At 48.2% G+C, this 20,672-nt stretch overlaps 1 protein-coding gene across 5 annotated transcripts in view; it reads left to right on the plus strand.

The window, feature by feature from the left end:
• znf423 (zinc finger protein 423) overlaps positions 1 to 20,672 on the plus strand; it is a 132,622-nt gene that overhangs the window by 46,207 nt on the left and 65,743 nt on the right. For 4 of the 5 annotated variants that reach the window (XM_080867900.1, XM_080867898.1, XM_080867899.1 and 1 more), the window contains 5 exons: positions 19,099 to 19,276; positions 19,697 to 19,821; positions 20,044 to 20,125; positions 20,202 to 20,277; positions 20,380 to 20,660. In XM_080867900.1, the coding sequence (XP_080724026.1) occupies positions 19,099 to 19,276; positions 19,697 to 19,821; positions 20,044 to 20,125; positions 20,202 to 20,277; positions 20,380 to 20,660 (742 nt within the window). Of the gene's footprint in view, positions 1 to 3,362; positions 3,705 to 19,098; positions 19,277 to 19,696; positions 19,822 to 20,043; positions 20,126 to 20,201; positions 20,278 to 20,379; positions 20,661 to 20,672 lie in introns of those variants that run through there. The other variant, XM_080867901.1, reaches the window with a different exon arrangement.

A 20,672-nucleotide genomic window follows, 5' to 3' on the forward strand; every position in this document is an offset into this window, starting at 1 on the left:
CCGTCTCTCTCTCTTTCAGCCTACTTTCTCCTTTATGAAATATGGATGGGAGCAGTTTTGGGCGCGCTGAGAGGTTTGCAGTCGGAGGGAGGGAGGGATGGAACTTGGGAACTGGCAAGGGAAGGAGGGAGGGAGGGAGGGAGAGAGGGATGGAGCTCGTGTCTCAGCAGACATGCCTTGTGCATGCACCTAAACACCTCACTGAGCAATCTGTCAACATGTCAGCAACACATGTTTGGTAAAAAAGAGAGAGAGCGGTTGGAAGGAGAGAGGAGAAGAAGAAAAAATCTCTCCCCCTCCAGTGGGAGTAATGGCTCCCACCAGGGCTCTGGAAATGCTTTGAATTCAGCAGATTTCTATTGCGGGGTCCTCCCCCGGGGGCGTCTTTTTACAATGCCTGCATCTCAGAAATTTGAGCCCGAGGACCCCTGGGGGCTTCCTTTCATAATGCCTGAAAATGTAGGGTTATATTGTGTGCTCTTCCCCATGGGGCTTTTATTAATACCTGTATTCACTGCCACTGGAAATTACACAGGCGGCGCTGCAGGGGCCCTCGCTCGCTCCAGGAAGGGAGAAAGACTCTGCGGGGACGTTTTCTCTCTTCCCCTCTCTCTTTTCTTCCCTTCGTTTCCCCCCTTTCCCCCCTCTTCCTCCTCCCCCTCCCTCTCCTCCTACTTTGACTCTCTTCCCTTTTTTCTTACTTAATGCAAGAGTGAAAAAGAAGAATTTGCCAAAGGACACGAGAAAGTGTGTTGTGTGTGTGTTGGCACCAGCTCACCCTCTTGTATTCAGCCCTACTTTGCTCCGAGGAAAAGAAACACTCGATTAAAAATGTAACTTCCTTCTTCTTCCCCTCTTCTGTCTCTCTCATCTCTCCTCTCTGTCTGTCCTTGTGTGACTGTCTGTAGATCTTGCAGAGAGTAAATATTTGTGTGTGTGTGTAAAATGGAAATGCTTAAATCCATAGTCCAGCGCGTCTGATTTTGCATGGAAATTGAGACGAGCGCTTCTGTCTCCGAACGTTCATTAGAATTCTTCAGCCAAAGGCTTTGCAGCTTCTCTCTGAGTGTCTCCGTGCGTTTATTGATCAAATATTTACACAGCAACATTATAGAAATATACATTTACATATCTCTGAATAAATAACGTCTGTTGGCTCTCCGCAGTCGAGGCAGTTTAGCTTTCCCCGTGTCTTTTTCATTCTCGAGCGTCTGCTAACCCTGCCCTAACCCCTTTAAACAGGAGTGTTGGACTCATGCTGTCGCACAAAGATGTACTGCGGAGCTAAGTCGTACGTCAGATGCTCTTAACTCACAGAGATGCTGCTGTCCTGAGTATGACTCTCAGATCTTTGTTACAAGACAAACTTGAAAGCAAGGCAGTGATTGGCTGTCACTCCCACGGGAAAGGCCCACAGGTAGATGCTACGGTTGGTGTGGGTGTGACTTTTGGAGGTAACTGTTGCAGCAGTATGTTAAACTGTGTAACTGGACCCCCCATTGGCGACAGCAGGCTCAGTTGAAACATTCGCACCACTACTTGAGCTGGCTTACGTTCGTTCCTTTCTTGGTGGTGATGATATCTCCACACGCTGCTGTGGATATGAACCAGGCAGTAAATATATGAGGCTGCTCCCTCGTTCACACAGCAGGAACTCTGCATGTTTGATTTGGCAGATTTTCCTGACGTGACCTCTGAGGGATCGGTGAATGTGTAACCCAAAATTAGACATAACACAAAACACCTCACCCAGAAATACTAACCTGGTGCATTATGGAGCTGGTTCCCCTTTGTGATGGCGCTGCTACACAAAATCAATGTTTCGTTGGCCAAACTTTGACTGTTTCCACGTTCTCAGTGTGGAGGTGAGACAAAAACACGAGTGTGTGATTGATTTTATTTTTCCTCTGGAGCACAGCTGAGGGTTTAGAAGCGCGTTGTGTGTTTGTTTGTGTGTAATCATGTTTTGGTTTGGAAAGCAGGTACCTGACATGATCCACGCATGTGTTTACTGTGTGGCAGTATCTCCATGTTTTCATGTGTGGATGTTAGGATAGAGTTGTCACGGGGCTGTGTGTGAGGGGGATGTCGGGATAATGAGGAACAGGCCGTTCCACTGGATCCAGGACCCCCCCTCCTGCTGACACCTGGAACCTTTTTCCTCGGCTCCCTCGCTGCTGCTTCTTTCTCTCTTCCCAAGAGCCCACAGCTCCCGTCACTCTCCCCACTTTTGCTTTTTTCCCTTTATTTGACCATTTTGTCCTGTGTCTCCTCTCCTCTCTCCTGTCCTCAGTCTTTCTTAGAGCACACAGACCGCAGTGTCTCGCTGCTTTCCTTCCTTCCTTCCTCCCTCCCTCCCTCCCTACTTGCCGTCCCTCCCTGCTGAGTTCTCAAACTCTAAACTGACCACATCCCTTCCTTTCACCCTGTCTCCCTTCCCCCCACAAGCCTCCTCCATTCTCTCCCCATCATCCCTGTTCCCCGTGGAGCTGGCCCCAATGCTCTGATCCCTTCCTCCATGCCCCCAACCTCCCCACTGTGCCCTCCCAACACACACACGCACACACTCGCGCACACACACATCCACCCTGTGGTGACTGGCCCCACAGCAGCCCCTGTCTCCCTCCCTCCCTCTGTTTTTCCACTCTTTCTTTCACTTTTTCCCCACCTCTGTCTCCCACACCCTGTTTGATGCTTTACATTTGTTATGCACTTCACTGAAGCTGTTTTTCTCCACTTGGTACTTTGAAGGCAGGAGTTCACTGCATTGTTCAAGTCCTCATTCAGGTTTCACACCTATGTGTGCACTTCAGCGGTAATCGAGGCTTTTTACTCTTTCTAAATGAGGGCAGGGTTTTATTGGTGGCTTTTGAATGATGGCTTTACAGATTTTTTTTGAATGTGCAGCTGAAAAAACCCTTGTGTAACCTTAAGCCCCGCCCTCTGTCAGAATGACGTGTTGTTTTTATTGTAAGTGGTTCCAGTCATTTCGAGTTTCCATAAATACACATGTTCCCTTCTTGATTAGACCAGCATCCTGGGGCACCTGTGTGTCGTCCGACACTGGACCACCGTCCGTACTGACCCCCGTCTTTGGATCATTTACATTTGTGGCTAAATTTTCACACATTTACATGTAAACTGGAACCTGACTGAGACCACATCCACACTAATGCGTTGTTCTCCCCGAGGGAAAACGCAGCGTTTTGGAAACGCTCTCGAAAACTAATACATTTGAAGACGGTGCTTTCGCGTCGCAGTGTGGACAGCGAAAACGATGACGCATGTTAGTCATGTGATGCAGTCATGTGACTAATTAAACAAAGATAGCGGAGGGCAGTAGTTGTTTTGTTTGAGTTAGTATCAGTCTGCACGCGCTCCAGAGAGCTTTTCTTCAAATTCTTTAATTCTCACTCGCTTTTGCAACTTTGTACTTTTGTGTTACTCGCAGCAACAACTCCACCTCATTGTGAGTCCATTTAACAAACTCGGTGCTTTTCCTCGACATTCTGCCGCGACGTTTCAAAGAGCCGGAAAGTAAATAAGCGGCAGACAGAAATGAGGCAGGTCGAATCTTCTTGTGTTTCACGCATGTGCAGGACTGGAACGTCAGCGTTTTCTGCCTTTTCAATGTGGACGCACAACTCTGTGAAAACAACAGCCTGAATGACAGAGGCAAACAACAACAGTTTGAGTCACCTGTGGTGAGTTTGGTGGCTTTGCTAAGGACAGGTGTCACCTGAGGGACAGTGCTGTGATACTTACAGTTAGTAACAGTTGTAAAAAGAGCTTACTGTGGCTAATGAGCTAATGGTTTCCATTAACACCACTCTCTAATATTTTTCTTTAACTGGAGAGTCGTAGTGATTGCAGGTGTACTTTGCTGTTGAACTTGGGTTATTTGTACCCGTTGGTCTTATTGTGGACCGAAAAACACCAAATCTGTGCATCTCTGATTCTTTTTCCAGATAGGAAAAACTGCAGACGTGGTCCCACGTCACTTAGACGGAGCGGACCTTCGGCCTCCACCTGCACTTCTCCTTCCTTACCTGGAATACCCGACTCTAAGCTTTTAGAAAGGTTTACGCAGCCTGCACTGTGACAGCTTACTCAGTATATTACAAAAATGGCCTATTTACACTTTATCTCTTTTTCTGTTGTTATAATGAATTACTTCAGCCTTGCCCTCGTGTTTCTTACCTTGATCTAACACTATGCAGGAAATCTGAACACATAGTATGCTAAGTTTAATACAAAGGTACACCCAGGTGTGCAGGCACACACACACACAGAGTTTCAGTCACAGACAGTGGTGGCAAAGGGCAGTGTACCACAGGGAGAGGGCCCATAATAGTTTTAACCCAGTGCTCAGGTGTGACTCGCCTTTGTCCAGCCAAATGTCAGAGAAAAGCAAAACTCCGGGGAGAGGGCTGGGGCTGTAGGATGGGGGTGTAGCAGAGTGCAGAGGAGCCTGAGAGAATGGACGCGCAGAGAAAGGAGCGAGCACGGACGCGTCTTATACGGAGCTAAAGATTTCACTAACAGAGCGGTCAGGCGGAGTCTGTTTGTCTCCTCAAACCAACCGAGTGTTGTGTCCACCGAGCGAGCTGCTGTTTCTGCCAGGCTTTCCGTCTGGGCCCCCGGTTATGTGGGGGCTGGGAGCCATGCTCCACTCTCTCCACGCCTCAAGGCCTCCCTGGGGGGGGGGAGGACCAACTCTGCCAACCTCGCGCTCCGTTTCCCCCACCTCAACACTGAGCACACAGACGCTGACGTCAGCTGCTCTGGGCCTTCTCCCCTGGGTGCTACCAGAACCCTTTGTTTCCCTCCCTCCTCTCCATCTTTCCTTCCACCCCTCCTCACTTCTCTCCTTGTCCTTTGTCCCTAGAAATAGCTGTCCTGCTTAGTGCCTGATTGGAATTCACTTCACTTTGAGAAGTCACAGGGAGAGCCATTGTCAAGTGTGTGTTTGTGTGTGTGTACTCATGGCGATCATGAGGGCATGCATATTTCTTGTACATGTTTTGTGCGGCTTGTGCAGGTAAGCGATTTGTTGCTGTGTGTCAGGAAGGAAATGAGCTGCACCTGCAGTGAAAGGTGTTTGTAAAGGAAAGAGTTTATATCTCGACATCGAAGCGTTTCGTTAATTCTCAGTGAAGGAGCTGCCTCGTTATCACGACCGCCAGTTTAGACAGAAACGTAAAGAACAATCTGGTGTTTTGATACTTGCAGGCTCTTGACGGTTGCACGCCTTCAGGTTTGTCTCTGCGTGTGGTTGTTGCAGGTTCATTCATGGTTATTTGGCATCTCAAATAAACCAGTTTCCAGATGCAGCTGATTATTAAAATGTCTAATTGTGTAACCCTTTTACTGGTAGCTTTAATGAACTCAGTGAAAGACATCATGCTTCGATGTGACACACACACGTTTCTCTAATACCTTCTCCACAGTGATGTGCTTTAACAGTTGTAAGGCAGCATGTTGTGTGCAGGCTTTCCTTGCGTGTGTGTTTGTGTGTTCATGCGTGCTTCTGCTCCCAGCATGGATTCTAGAATCGGGGTTAAGGAACAAGAGAATTCCTCCTTCGTATTCCCTCTTTCCTCTCCCCTCGTCTCCAGCTCTGCTTCCATCTTTGTCTCTACCTCAACCCTGCAAGTGGGATGTCTTAAAATATTAACCAATCTGCTCTTCATTTCTCAAATATGGTAGAAAACACACTGCTAAATAAGTCAGGAGACAGGCCTGCCGGGAAGCGCAGAAGAAGGGGGCACTCGACTAAACAACAAAACAACACAAACAACAACAACAAGGAAAGATGGAGGCAGAAAGAGCTCTTACACTGGATTAGCCAGTTGCCGTGGTTATTGCCTCTGTCGATCTTTCTTTTTCTCGGGCGGGCGCTCGACTTTTTTCGACTCTAATGAGACCAGCTTGATTGGAGCATTACTCTGCACTCCAGCGGCTCAGTGGCCGACCGAGGCCTTCCTGTGCTGCTGGCCGGGGGCCGGAGGGAGCGCCCGGCGTGAGTAAGATGCACCGTTACGTGGGCCCGCTTCCATCCTGTGTTCCCCGCTCCTGTTTCCTGGGATTGTGTTGAGGCTAGGGCTGATTTTGAAGGGGGATATGGGGGAACGGGTGGTGGATATTTCTCCCCCTTGTAGGCTGCCAAGCCGTGCGGTCTGCGAACGAGCAGATAAAATTGTGTGTGTGCGAATGTGAGTCAAAAACTGCTAAGGCTTGTGTACAGAGATTTGTGTGCGCCCGTGTTTTGAGCGTATGTGGGTATTTGGTGTGCGTATTGGGGAGTTTGTCCTCGGAGAATAGTGTGTGCGGTGGTGGTGGTGGGGTGTAGTGACAGCTGCAGAGGGGGGCCGGGGGGGCTTACTGCTTGCTGGCTGATAAGGGGGGCTTCACATCAGAGACATGACGAGAAGACTAATAATTCTGCAGCACAACACGCACAGACACACACCAACACACCCAGGCTCATAGAAGAGAAGCAGTGTGAGGGAAAAGTTAAGGAAAGCTAGATAGTGCTGTGGGAGTGTGTGTGTGTGTGTGTGTGTGTGTGTGTGTGTGTGTGTGTGTGTGTGTGGATTAACACTGCTGCCTGACAGAATAGGAATCAGAAAGATTTGGATGTTTAAAGGTGCTTTTAAACATCACATTGACTCTTAGGTGTGGGACACGATGCAGGAGTGAACTGCAGTACTTGTGAAACACCGTCACAGTCACTTATTCCAACATCTGCAGGTGGGACTTATTTAAAAGAGAGAGAGGTGCAAACTGAGAGGAAATTAATCAAATTAACTGACGATTTGACCTGTTTTTGGGGTGTTTTTGTTACACTGATATAAACATAGAGATAATCCTTGTTGTGCATTTTCACCCCTATTAAAGAACAGATAATCCTCCTGATTTTTGGGAAAAGGGACTGGTTGGTGTAGCGTGCCTTTGCTTTATACAACATGTCTCATTCACGCTTCATCAGAGGGTAGCTGGGTCTGCAGACTGGGATCGAACCACAAACCTTCCAGTTAGCAGGTGACCTCGTGAGCTACAGCCTTAAGATTACAAACAGGCATGTCCCGCTTTTGTTCACTTTACATGATACTAGTTGTTCTGTGTGGTAATGCTATGTAAGCTTTGTATACAACACTTTTGTGGAATTACAGCCTGACCTCACTTCACACTGTAATACAGGTTTTTATGCTGAATTCCAGTCTCTAGTTGTCATGTCTACTGAGATATTATGACATGAATATGTGGAGATTTAGCTGCGTATAATCATAAGCACAGGTGTAATACTGCACAACATCAGAGCCACGACGTGCAGCACAAGCTGCAGTAAGAAGCGATGCTAAATATATTCACAACAGCTGTCTGGCCTTTTGAAAGAGTGTCCAGTTCTCAGCAGGTTCAGAATGAATCCACCCTGCTAGTGCTGGGCGACATGACGATATATATCGTGTGAATGACAGAAAAGTGTCTATTGTGCCATTTGTCTTCTATCGTTTCTAACCTAATTTTACAAATTGTTACATAAAATATATCATTAACCCTTTAAAGCCGGTTGGAGTGGGCACGCTCCATTTTGTGTGACTATTTTTAAATCTCTGTAGAACTGGAACCGTGTAAGCTAGCGCAATAATTTTTTAAGCATGTGAAACCGGAGGAGTTGTACTTACATCTTATGCCATCAGCTTGTCCTCGGCCATGGTTTCTTTCCACATAAAGCTTTGCAAAAACTGCATAAAAAGCACTTGCAGCAAGAAAAACATAATATTCCAGAAACGCGCTTTGCCATCCAATCAGCTGTTCGTAACACTTCCTACATTGGAATAGACGTCAGCGCGAACGATCGCATGTCCGCCATTACCTGCCGGAAACCGGAAGTGACGTTGTGGACGTTCTGTCTGCAGCTTATTTATTTTCCAGCTCTATGAAACGTCTTTGAGTTTGCGAGGACCGCTCTCACGGCGGCCAGTAGTTGGCGGAGGAAGAGGTGGGCGAAGAGGAATCCCCCGTCATCTGGCCCGAGCAACGATAGCATGTTCTCCATGAGCTCGAGCGCGGTACCGCCACCCAAGCCTGACAGGTTGAGGAGCTTTTCGGCTCGTTCAGCGTCGGAGAGGGCATAGCGCCGAAGAAGCAGCTCTTTAAGGGCGGCGTATTTTGTGCAACTTTTTTGTATTCACGGTTTTGAGGGATAAACCTCTTAAATTTCTCTAACTAGAAATATATGTAAAAAAAACAAAACAAAAACAATTTTCAATTTTTTGTAGTTTATTGCACTTTTTTGCAATTTATGTAGTTACTTTGGACTTAATGCAGACATATTATTAAAATTTGGGCTATAACGGTTACATTGATATATAGCAACTTGAAATGCTCACACAAATGGCACTACAGCATGTAAAAAAAATAATCTGGCAGACTTGGTTCTATGGCAGGTCTTAAAGGGTTAAATAGCCTGTGGCAAATGTATTAGTGTTGTCTTCTCACTATACATACTCTTAACTTTATGCAAGAGAAAATAAAGTATAAAAAAAAAGATATTTTTGGCAAAGAAACTCCATCTTGTGGTTTTGCGACATGGTGCTGCTTTACGTGCACCCGGATTTGCGATATGCTTTACGGTAACTCAAAACGATGGACGTGCGACAGGTTGCAGTTTCATGCCCGGACATGCAACAGGCAGAGACAGGCAGCCCAAGAAGAAGCACTTTTACCAAAAGAGGGGGTACGTCTGTGATTTGGTGACATTTTAGGTTCAACAGCACCAACACGGAGCAGAAGACGCCCATTTGCAAGCTATGCTATAAAACTATTCCAGGACCCGATGGCAACACAACAAATCTCTTCTATCACCTACAGAAGGTCCAGGAAAAAGAATACTCAAGAATCCAGAAAATTTGAGCTAAACCAAGCTGTGGAACGACGGGAGCAAGTTGGGAAAAGAAAAACTATACCAGCTGAAGATACAGCAGCCTTTCACACGAGGCCCTTATGAGAAAACGTCCCAGCGGCATAAACAAATCACAGGCGCCGTCTCGCGTTGCATTTGCAAAGGCATGGCCCTGTTTATGTAGTTGAGAAGGACAGCTTTCGTGACCTCGTCAAAGTCCTTGATCCGAGGTACGTTATGCCCGGTCGTAAGCACTTCAGTAAAGTCAAGTTGCCTCGCTTATATGATGCATGCTGGGCCAAAGTAGAGCAGGATGTTTGCAGTGTCGTGCATTAAGCCTTGGCTGCTGAGCTGTGGACGAGCAGAGATACGCAGCCCTACATGAGCGTAACCATCCGCTTCATTAACAAAGACGCCGCGCTCGCTGTTTACAGACTGCGGACTTTCCAGATGACCGCAGGTCAGGTGGTATATCGTGATATATATCGTTATCGTGATATAAAATAATTCATATCATGATAAATATTTTTCCCATATCGCCCAGCACTACACCCTTCTTTTGTTTCCAGTAACTGTAATTATGTGACTGATTATATGGCTGTAATAATCACACGTCCTTGGGATTTCTTTGATTTTTCTATGTGCTAAATCATGCTGAAAACAGCTGATCAGAGCTGATTTACACACTGTGGTTTTAGCTGTGTGCCACCGTGTACCAGTACTGCTCCGAGTACCGCTCTGTTACTCACCTTTGCGTCTCACATACTCAGTTTTTCCCATTAAATCTGTTCCATTAGTGACATATGTGTTTTTTCTCTCTTCTTTTTTGACGTAATAAAAGCCCCACCAGCCCTTAATTATGCATATTTTAGTAATACAATCCAAGTTAACGGTTCAAACATTAGTACATAATAAAACTCCCGAGGCTTTGCTTTTAATTTAATTCGTTCGTTTAAATTAATTTTTGGGGCATGCTTGTGCTTTTAGCTTGCTGCTCTGCAGAGGGGAGGGGGTGGAAATGAGAGAGAGTGAGAGAAAGGAGTGAGAGGGGGCGAGAACGTCGACATCAGGGTTTGCTCAGGGAGATCAATCTGTTACAGGTGTTTGTGCTGGATGGAGGCGCTGGCTGATGCATGATGGGAAAGGAGTTTACTAACCAACTGAACGCAGATGAAATTTTATCAGCTGTGTTTGAATGTTTGCATCGAACAAAACAACCGTCACAGAAATGAAGGAATGCAGAGTGACAGCGAGAAAGGACGGGCTGGTTGTGAGGAGCTGGAGACGAATCACGGAGGAGCGGGAGGAATACAGGGGCTGGGATAGAGGTGGGCATACAAGGGGCCCCTCGAAAGGCATGAGAGCACAATGAAGCCCAGTCAGTCAAAGGGCCAGTTCCATTTCTCTGCTCTCACCACTCTATTAGACTGCGTGTGTGTGTGCGTGTGTGTGTGTGTGTGTGTGTGTGTGAGTGTGTGTGAGAGAGAGAGAGACATAGAAAAAGAATGTGTGCTCATGTTTGACTTTGCTGTGCCTGTGTGTCCATGTGCAAATGTTCAGCTGCAGGTCTATCCGGTTGTTCAGTCTGACGTCACTAGCCGTGTCTGGGCCTAAACTCCGCTGCAGGTCCATATATCAAACGATCACTGTGGCATTACTGAGAGTTGAAAAACTGTCTAAAGTCTTTCATCTTTAATAAAATGATCAGTGTTCTGCTCTACCAGGTGTAACAATTGAGTTTAACATCCAGGCATCCATGAAAACGGAATTTATGACATTTAACGGAGTTAGAAGTTAGCAGGGAGTTAGCTCGCTAGCTTCTATCTAAATACAATATAGCATGTCCTGACTGCGGGGTTTTGGAAACAAATTCAAACGTACAGCTCTGCTATCACTTCCAGCATAAATGAAGACAGAAAACTAAACAGCAGTGATGTTTGTAGGGTTACTGAAGTTGGGCTAGCTGGTATATAATGATGTGCAACGTGACCGCTAGCGACACAGCTATGTTAGCATAATATAAACAAGCTAACTTTTTTCCACTCGATAAAAGTTAACGTGAGTGTTCTCGGTGGTCAGGAACAAATGTAATCGCATGGCAGGATGCTGTAAAAGGACCAAACTTCAGCCAGGAGAACAACTGAGATAATCCATCCACAATACGAGGTTAGTCATTCATATACTGCTGCATGGGCTGGGCTGTAGTTACATCCTAAGGTTTTAAAAACTGAGCTTAAATAAATGGTTAGCGATAATAAAAGCCGAGGGAGGTCAACAGTGATCACTGACTGTTTTAGGAGCTTTTTGAGATCAAATAGAAGAAAATACATAACATTAAACATGTTAACAACACAAAAGCCATATTAAACGCAGACTACTTTAGACCCGGAAGTAGGATTCATCACGTCATCACTGAACAACCGGATAGCTGTGCGTGTGCATGTGCACACGTGTGTGTGTGTGTGTGTGTGTGTTTGAAGCCAGTGTGGTACTGTACAATAGTTTGGGTCCCAGAGCGATCTGCTTTTCTGCTGCACAGACCAACCAGTCAGTGGTCTCCATTGATCTGCACCCCTTCACCACAGACACTCCCACCCACTGTGTGTGTGCGCGCACGTGCGTGTGTGTGTGCACATCCCATTTTCTCCTATGAGCAGCCACATGCACGTGTACTTATGTTTCATACCACACCTTTGTGATAGTTGTGACCTGAAGCTTTTTGTGAAATGATGTTTGTATCTGTTCTTCAAAGTGTTTGCATATCTCAGGGTTTGTGCAGTTTTGTGTGTCTGTGTGTGCGCCTTTCCTTTTCCTGTTGGGCGGACACAGCAGAGAGCAGAAAGTAGAGAGGTGTGTGGAAGAGAGCAATTTACCCTCAAAACCCTCCTTCATTCCACAGCCACGCTTGCACACACACACGCACACGAACACACACACACGCGCGGCTCAGCTTGGCGGATGTAGGTTGTAATTACGGGACCCCCCGGCCTCCGTCTTTCTGTCTTTCCCCGACTTTGCCCTGCCGACCTCTCCCCCCCTTTGATCTGTTTCATGTCACCATTCACACACACATTTACACACCTCACTCTCTCCCTCACTCACACACACACTTTCTTCCCAACACTACCTTCTGTGTGTGCGTGCCTCCGTGTGTGTCTGAGCGCTGCTTTTTGTTGCAGCCAGCGTGTGGTCGTTAATTCACACAGGAGCCTCTTTTCTGGACGTTTGTTCTGAGAGCTTCTTCACCACCGCTCTGAACCTTTATCCTGGTTTCATCCTTTCTGATCTCTGTAAAACCACATCTGCACGTCGAATGTAAAGAATGTTGGTACAGTTTGTGTTTGTAGTCTGTTCGTTGTCAGAGAAAAGTTAACTAGTTTAAATATCACATGACTCAATGACTTTTGAGTATTTTAAGGATCAGTCTCTCTGTTGTGTGTCTGCCTCCTGGTGCCCCCCCACCCCCCGTGTCACCTTTTTCCTCCCTTCTGCTCGTCCTCGACCCTCAGCTTGTCGTCTTCTCTTTCTCGAGGGACAGAGAGGTTTAATAGACGAGTAATTATTCTCCAGCACTCGCGCTCTGTTCAGGTGAAACCACAGAGATGAGGCGACCAGCTGTATTTCTGTGTGCGCCCACATATTCTACACATATCAGAGAGAGGTGGGTCATGTTGGCGACTGCTGTCAGGCCTCACATCTACACCAGCTCTGAATGAAACACATTAGATTAAATGTCTTCGGGTGAGAAGCTTGCGTTGCCTCTCTCGGTACCATTTTATCTCCCTGTTTGAAGCAGAGATGCTGTAATCATTTGGTCAGAATCACAATCAGGACGTCCGGGTGGGTGAAAACAGTCACATAAAACACGTTGCAGTTAATGTCTGCTCAGTTGTCTTTGTTGTTTTGGTTTGCTCGTCTTTAGTCGTTGGCTGCATGTGTTTGTGCATATTTATGCACATCACTCGGTCGTGTACGTGTCTGTCCCAGTGTGTATTCTCTGTTTCTCCTGCCGTCTGTGCCACTAATCCCTGAGTGTGTCAGTAATGGCAGGTCCAGGTGTTCTGCTCTGCTCTGCTCCTCCCTCGGGGACTCCTCTTCAGTGTGTGTGTGTGCGTCTCTCATGGGGGGGTTTAAGAGTTGCGAGTAGGGGGCTGTCCAGGATCCCATTTTCCAGAAGGGGAGCGCTGGGCTGGCAGTACCCGCCTCTCACAGCTTGCTCTCGGGTTTCCCCTGGGCACAAGACCACCCCCCCTCTGCTGTTGCCCCCCCGGGACGTCAGGAGCCTCTCTGTCTCTTTATCCCTCATTTTTCCTGCTCTCTCCTCTGATCCCTCACTTGGAAGCCTCAGTTACTTTGCTCTAGATGGAGAGGCTTGTAAACACTGTGTGCATGTGTATTTGTGTTACATATAGAGAGATGAGTGTGTTTGTTTACCTGAGTCTATGTGTGTAACTGTGTTTGAGTTTTCAACGGCAAGCTCCAGCTGCCTGCATCACTTATTTATAGGTCCCACGTACGCGTAGGCGAATGTGGGAGGACCTGTGTGTGTGTGTGTGTGTGTGTGTGTGTGTGTGTGTGTGTCTTCATGAAAACACGTGCATATGTTGTGTATGTGTGCGTTGGCACGGTGTTGTTGTTTGTCTAACACTCTGCCTGACAGCTGGTTCTCATTTCTGAGTGAACAAACAGCAGACGAGATGGACGGAGGGACGAGGAGCTCGCCGCACGGGGAACGCAGCCGCCGACTCTCCCGGTTTAGGTGCCTCGCGCAGCGTTTTCGACTGAGAGTTGATGAAGTAAATATGCAAAGGGAAACGGGGCACGGTGAGATTAAAGGAGGAGTCTGAAGATGGAGAGGATACAAAAAAAGAGGGAAGTGTGGTTAAGAGGAAGCAGATGTGAGACCTCCTCTGCCACATGCTGCGTGGGAGAGACAGACCAGACGTTGCGTGTACCTCTTTATGTACGCGGCTTTTTTCCATCACTTTATTGGCTTCTTGATTGCCATCAAAGACGATGTTTCCAAGCACGCTGTATTTGTGGCGCTGCTGGTCGTATCGATGGCAGTAATGTCACAGGTTCTTACTCTGATAGCCCCTAAAATGCGCTCGCATACATTTTGAAAGCTCATTCAGCAGCTGAACCACAGAGCTGAGCGCGTTAATCCTCACATACTTCTTTATGTGCATTTCAGTATTTGTTTGTATGACCTGCGCTGACCTTGTCTTAGATTGTTGAGCTGCTCTGTGTGTGTGTAATGCACTATTTGATATTTGTGTAGCGTTTTTTATGCTGTATACTCGGGGCAAACTTGTCATCTGCCAGCCCGCTGTCCACCCACCCCCATCCTTAGCCCCCTGCCCCTAACCTTCTGCCCTCAAACACACTTGCACACACACACAAACACACACTGCCCATATGGAGCAGTTGGCGCCCAAAAGCGTCCAAAGCAGCCGGACCCATTCCCAGGGCAGGAGGTGAGGGTCCCCGTCGCCTGCTTAGAGCGTGTGAATGCACGTGTTTCTGTGCGTGTCCATCCGTCGTGTTCTCGCGGGCTCGAGCCCCGGACAGACTGCCGCAGCGTCCTCTCTGTCTGTCCACGCTGTCTGTCCTCGCTGTAGCTCGTGCGCGTATCCATTTGTGTGCATTTTTCCCGACAGACTGCGTCCCGTGTGAGCTGCGAGGACAGCAGCAGAGGACTGTGGGTCCTCGGAGCGTAGGCCAGGGATGCAGCCGGGTCCGCATATGTGTAAACCGCTTCACCAGTTGAGTGTGTGTGTGTGTGGGGGGGTGCATGCTCAAGAGAAAGAGTCAGAAGCTGGTCATGATTTTATCTGCGGTACTCGCTGGTTATGAAAATAAGACGAAGCATTGTTAGTTTCACTCCAACAATCTGACTGGTCAAAGTAAAAGTCCTACTGTGCAAATCTCGATGCATGGCAACCAGTCAGCTAAGCACAGCTGACTGGTTGCCATGTCAACTCGCATGCTAATCACAGAGCCAGGTAGGGATCTTTCTTCTATTGTCTTGTTTGGCTGTGCCGATTGGCTAGTGCAGCATGTGGGACAAAGCGTCCGATTATTGCTGCACGTTAAGGCTCGTACGTTACTGTCAAGTCACGACTGCGACTCCACGTCCAACATCACAGCCAAACAAAGTAATAAGCAGCCTCCCTCAGTAAATGCGATCAAGCCTGCTTTTTCGGAGCAAAACACACAAATTGTGCAATTTATTAGTGAAATGTAATCGTCAGGTGTATGCTGCGGCCCGTCGAAATGATTTTCAACATGGGTCTGAGACGATGCTGTTATTTTAAGCTGCAGGATGTTGTTCACGTGAACGAAGGGTGCACGAATGATGACACGTTTCTCATCAAACTTACTTCAGTGTGGGATTTTGAGTCAGGCTTTAATTGTGTTTGTGTGCATATGTGAGATGGTCAGAGCCAGAATGAGTGTGTGCTGGGCTGCCCAGAGTGAGCCAAGGGTGGAAGTTGTTTTTCTGCCCCCTGTGGTGAGTGTGTGTGCACGCCTGGGGCAGCCTGGGGCCATCGGAGGGGGCCTAGGGAGCGGATGGAGGCAGGATGAAGAGGGAGAGAGGGATGGAGGGATAAGGTCAGCGGGGGTCTTGTGGGGTAAAGGTGCAGGTCTGGGCTGATGGCCAGCCTCAAAGGTGGAGTGGAGAGTTGGACTGGGAGGAACTGGGCCGTAAGGAAGAGAGGGGGAGAACAAGTCTGTACCTGGGATGCTTGGAATAGCAGCCCTGTCCGACTTTCTCTCATCCACTCATGCAAAATTAGAATTAAAGAGAATATTCGACCATACCAGCTCACTGGTGTCCTTCACTCCAATTTATGCTTTTTTATTTGAATAATATTTTATTCTGACAGTTAATTGGGAGGTTAACCTAACAGATGACTTTTTTATTCATTGATAATATCACTTCAGTATCTTAGGCAGTTTCAGCTTTCGTAGCAGCCTTGGGACCTGAAAGCCTTTTGCTGCTACCAGCTGAGCGTCTTTGATTCAAACATCAAAGACGTATAAAAGAGCGAAAGCGTGACGTACATGGATTGTATTTCCATTTCAGGCATTTAGCTGACATCGTTATCCGGGGCTAGCTAAATGAACCCGAGTTGTTCTTGGCTGTCAGCTCATTGACTCATTTCATCAGTCGCTGCACCGCAGCCACACATGCGATATTTCAGATGTACCTGCTGGTTTTTATTTTTAGGGTTTCCAGTAATTATCAGCAGCTCTAATCGTTGCATACGAAGACCTCGACGTCTCCAAAGTTTCTTTTAAATTTAGATTTTGTGGCTTTGATCAGATTTCTCTGTGTGTGTGACAGTTATGACAAACTTGCTGAATTTGGATGGGGGAGGCAGGAACATAAAGTCGATCAGCGTGTGTGTCTCTTCATTACAGCGTTTCACCGAGGCTGCGTCCTCCACACGTTGCCGCGCTGTCTAGCCTATTAGAGAGACACGCGGGGAGTGTGGGTGTGTTGTTTGCATGTGTCTGTTTGTGCGCTCGTCTGTCATTTCAGGTAGACTCGGGCGGTCCGTTAACTTTCTGTCTGCTCTTTTCCATCTTTTAGTGCACACCCATAGGTCCTCTCCTCTCCTCGTTTTCGTCTCCTCTTTCATCCCACCATCTTTTCTCTCTCTTTTGGAGTTCAGAGTCCGTCCATCTGGAACATCCTCCCCCGCCTTCTCTCCCTCGGTCCCGTCCAGGCCGAGACACGGGGGTGAAGGCCAACACCAGTAGGGGAGGAACGGTGGGAGAGATGGAGGGACAGAGGGAGAGATGTCAGTGCTATAATGAGTAACAACATGAAAGGTGACGGAGGGAGGGAGTGGAAGAGAGATGAAGACGGAAGAGGAGAGGGACTGCTGAGGACAGAGGGAGGGAGGAAGAATAGAGGGAATGGATGGGAAAGGAGAAGACTGCAGAGTGAGAGATAAAGCGGAGCGGAGCGGTTGGGGCCCCGTGGTCGCTCCGCTCGTTCGTTTTCATTCGCCAGAGAAGAACAGAGAGGAGGAGGAGGAGACGGGGGCAGGAACAGCGTGTGTCGGCGTCCGCCTGTTTCTCTTATTTTTTCTCCTTCAACACTTTCTCTACTCCCCCCACCCCATCCGTCCTCCTCATCTCGCCTCCTCTCGAGGTTTCTTCTCTAATTTAACTTTTCATTGAAATTTTCTTCGCCCCCCCTCCCCGTCCTCCAGTTTCTCCCAGTTTGCCACGCGGCCTTGTCTTGCCAGGTCCCCTCGTGGCCGACTGACAAAGGCGCCGTTAAAAAGCCGTGTGATCCTCCATTTTAGCGCCAGCCACGCTAGTCAGAGGATTAGGGCTCTTTAATGACGCTAATCTCTCCTCCCCTTCTTTCGCGACACCCCCCCCTCAAAAAGTGATTTCACCCTCTTGCTCGAACTAAATCTCCGCGGTGCAATCTCCCCTCCTGTCTCTGTTCAGCCACTTTCCCACCTCAGAAGCGTTACCACTGACTGACTCATACATGCCTTTAATGACCAGCGTGCGTCCACACAGACTTTTCTTTTGAAGGGGTGGCTGGGGGTTATTTACTTCCTTTTTGCCACTTTTCTCACACGTCTGTAAGGTGGCGAGCACACACTCACTCCTTTTCTTTATCTCCACCCGAGTCGTGTTTGACAGCGAATGAGTGAGACGGCGTCAGTAAGCGTTCTGAGTCCTGTGTCCTGTGGAGTGACAGCAGAGCCTTAAATACGGTTGTCTGTTGATGTCCGTGGAGGCTGAACTTCAGTGACACATGAAGAACTTTTTTGTCACAGTAGCAGTTATTGGGGGTTTTGCCCCCCATCATGAGACCGTGAGTTCCACTCAGTCCATTATACTGGTTCTGGTCCATTTGGAGAATCTCCCACTCATGAATCTGTCACACTAAGTAATCCCAGAATCTAAGTCTCACAGAATCCTATTTGCTCATCGCCGTGCCGACATTTACCCCACGGTCGATTCATCACACTGTTTCCACTCCCTCTCAGTGAGACACAATCCACAGCAGAGCCGCCACACACACATTGTAGATGGTTGGTGCGTGTGCACATGTGCGTGCGGGCATGTGCGTGTGTGTGCACGCATGTGGATGCGTGTGCATGTGTGTGTCCGTGCGTGCATGTGGATGCGTGTGCACGTGTGGGTGTGTGTGTGTGTGCACATGTGCGTGCGTGCATGTGCGTGCGTGCATGTGTGTGTGCTGGGAGAGATTTCTAAAACGATCAAACTTGTGTAACGCACACAGGGCGTCGGGCTGCAGAAATATTGCGCTCGTAGTGAATCTTGGCACAAATGTCTTCTCTGTGATTGGTTGCTGGCCCAGTTGATAAAGCCGTCAGATAAAAGCAAAGACAACAACGTCTCCTTTCCTCTCTGATCTCCTCGCTCCTTTACATTTTTCAGGCAAATGCTAAATAGCCACGCTGTGCTCCGTCGCAGAGCGCACAAAGAGAAACAGAACAATATCAAGCATTATTCAGCCCTCTCTTTTGTCGCCTCAAATCCATTCTGAAGTGTCTATTAAAGGAGTCGTGGCCTTTTTGTCGCCTCTGTGCCAGACTGCACAGGAGGGAGAAAGAAGGAGAGCGAGGGAGGAAAACAGGAAAAGAGCAGTGCATAATCTCCTATGTATGACAGATAAAGGGAGTGAATATCGCCATCTTTCCGCTCTGCTCTCCACATCATCTAATCGCTTTTGCGACGTTTCAATCTGCCAAGGCCCTAATGAAAATATGATGAGGCGGATCTATGGTCCTCGGGGACAGACGGAGGTACGGGGGAGGAGGGAGGCGAGGAGAAGGAGGGAACGAGGGAGAACGAAGGGAGAGAAAATACACTCTGTCCTTATTTCTGGGCTCCTTCGGGGATACGTAGTTCTTGGAGCTTTCTATTTAGATGTTGCTGATGCCCGAGCGGCTCTGGTTCTCTCTCTACCTTCAGTTTCGTTCCATCCTCCTGTTTTCGTCTTTGTATTTGTATGTTTTTACCTTCCGCAGACTCTTTCTCCCCCTTTTGCCTTCCAAGAAAGGTGAAAGTGTTGTTTCCCCGCTGTTTCTGACGGGGTTAGTTTTTACTCGCTGATCTGCAGCTGTGATTTTAAAAAAGGGGGGCGCAGTTACTCCTTGTAAACTTTCTGTGTCTCCCTGTCTCAGACGGTGATGATGACCCAGCAGGTTTATCCTGGGTGCCTTCCTCGCCCTCCAGTAAGGATGTGGCATCGCCTTCGCAGATACCCGATGGCTGCTGTGACCTTGGCATGGCCACTGGCGGCGAGGAGGAGGGAGGAGCGGGCCTGCCGTACCCGTGCCAGTTCTGTGACAAGTCCTTCAGGTACCACGTTCAGATGTTTGGCTTCGGAAACGTCTGCAGGTAGTAGAAGGAAACGGTAACACGTTCAGATGCATCTCCATGCTTATGAAAATCAGCGTGCATTCTCAGTATCGCCATGGTAACACACGGACCACTAAGGCAAACAGTAAAGGGAGTGAGGTGAATACGTTTCTCACTCACCTCTCGGGGGACTGAGTCAAGAACCATTTTAAGAACAGCTGTCACGCACACACCGTCATCATCATCATCATCCTCTGTATTACCCACTCTGTCCTCGCTAGCGTCCTTTTCCAACCAACGCTTTGTAAAGACGGTTCGTAGATGTCTGATACATCCAGTTACTTTGACACGGTGCTTTTGTTAAATCACTGTAAGTGTTGCTGCAATAACACAATAAACGTTGTTGCTGGTCTCTCTCAGCCGCCTGAGCTACTTGAAGCGACACGAGCAGATCCACAGCGACAAGCTGCCTTTCAAGTGCACCTTCTGCAGCCGTCTGTTTAAACACAAGCGGAGCCGAGACCGCCACGTCAAGCTCCACACAGGTACGTCCGGACATCTCGCCTGAGACGAGCTGCTGGCCAGCGTTTCAGTTCTCCGGCACGTCTTCTATCCCTGTTTTTAATCCTACATGTCAGGATTGTCTGAGAACTACAAACTATGATGTTTGTGAAGTTGTTATTCGATGAAGCAGAGAGGAAGGAAAACTGTAGGTCTAGTTTCTGCTTTAACATCATCAGTGAAGCTTTTGCCTTTCAATGATTCAGGAGATAAGAAGTACAGCTGTCAGGAGTGTGAGGCTGCTTTCTCTCGCTCTGATCACCTAAAGATCCACCTGAAGACGCACAGGTAACTGCTTCTGAACCTGTCAGCACAATAAAGCGCTCAGAATCGGTGCTGATTCTTGTTTCAATGCCCCGCCCAGCTCCAGCAAACCGTTTAAGTGCAGTGTGTGTAAGCGTGGCTTTTCCTCCACCTCGTCGCTGCAGAGCCACATGCAGGTAAGTGTTACCTGTGGCACTGACCATGAGGTGCACTGCACGACTGCATGCGAGTATTGTTCCTGCACGTGCGTCCTCGCGTCTGAATGTCTGACTCCGCAGGCTCACCGTAAGAACAGAGAGCATCTCGCTCTGAGGAGCGAGAGAGATGGAGGAAAGAAGGGAGCGGGAGGAGACGGCGACCTGGAGCAGGACCTGTACATGTGCGATTACTGCGAGGAGACGTTCAGTCAGACCGACGAGCTGGAAAAACACGTCCTGACCAGACACCCCCAGCTGTCGGACCGGGCCGACCTGCAGTGCATCCACTGTCCTGAGATCTTCCTTGACGAGGCTTCGCTCCTCACGCATATTGAAACGCAGCACGCTAACCGCAAACACAAGTACTGCAGAGC

Source organism: Rhamphochromis sp. 'chilingali', assembly GCF_963969265.1.
Source record: "Rhamphochromis sp. 'chilingali' genome assembly, chromosome: 2".
Lineage (NCBI taxonomy): Eukaryota > Metazoa > Chordata > Actinopteri > Cichliformes > Cichlidae > Rhamphochromis > Rhamphochromis sp. 'chilingali'.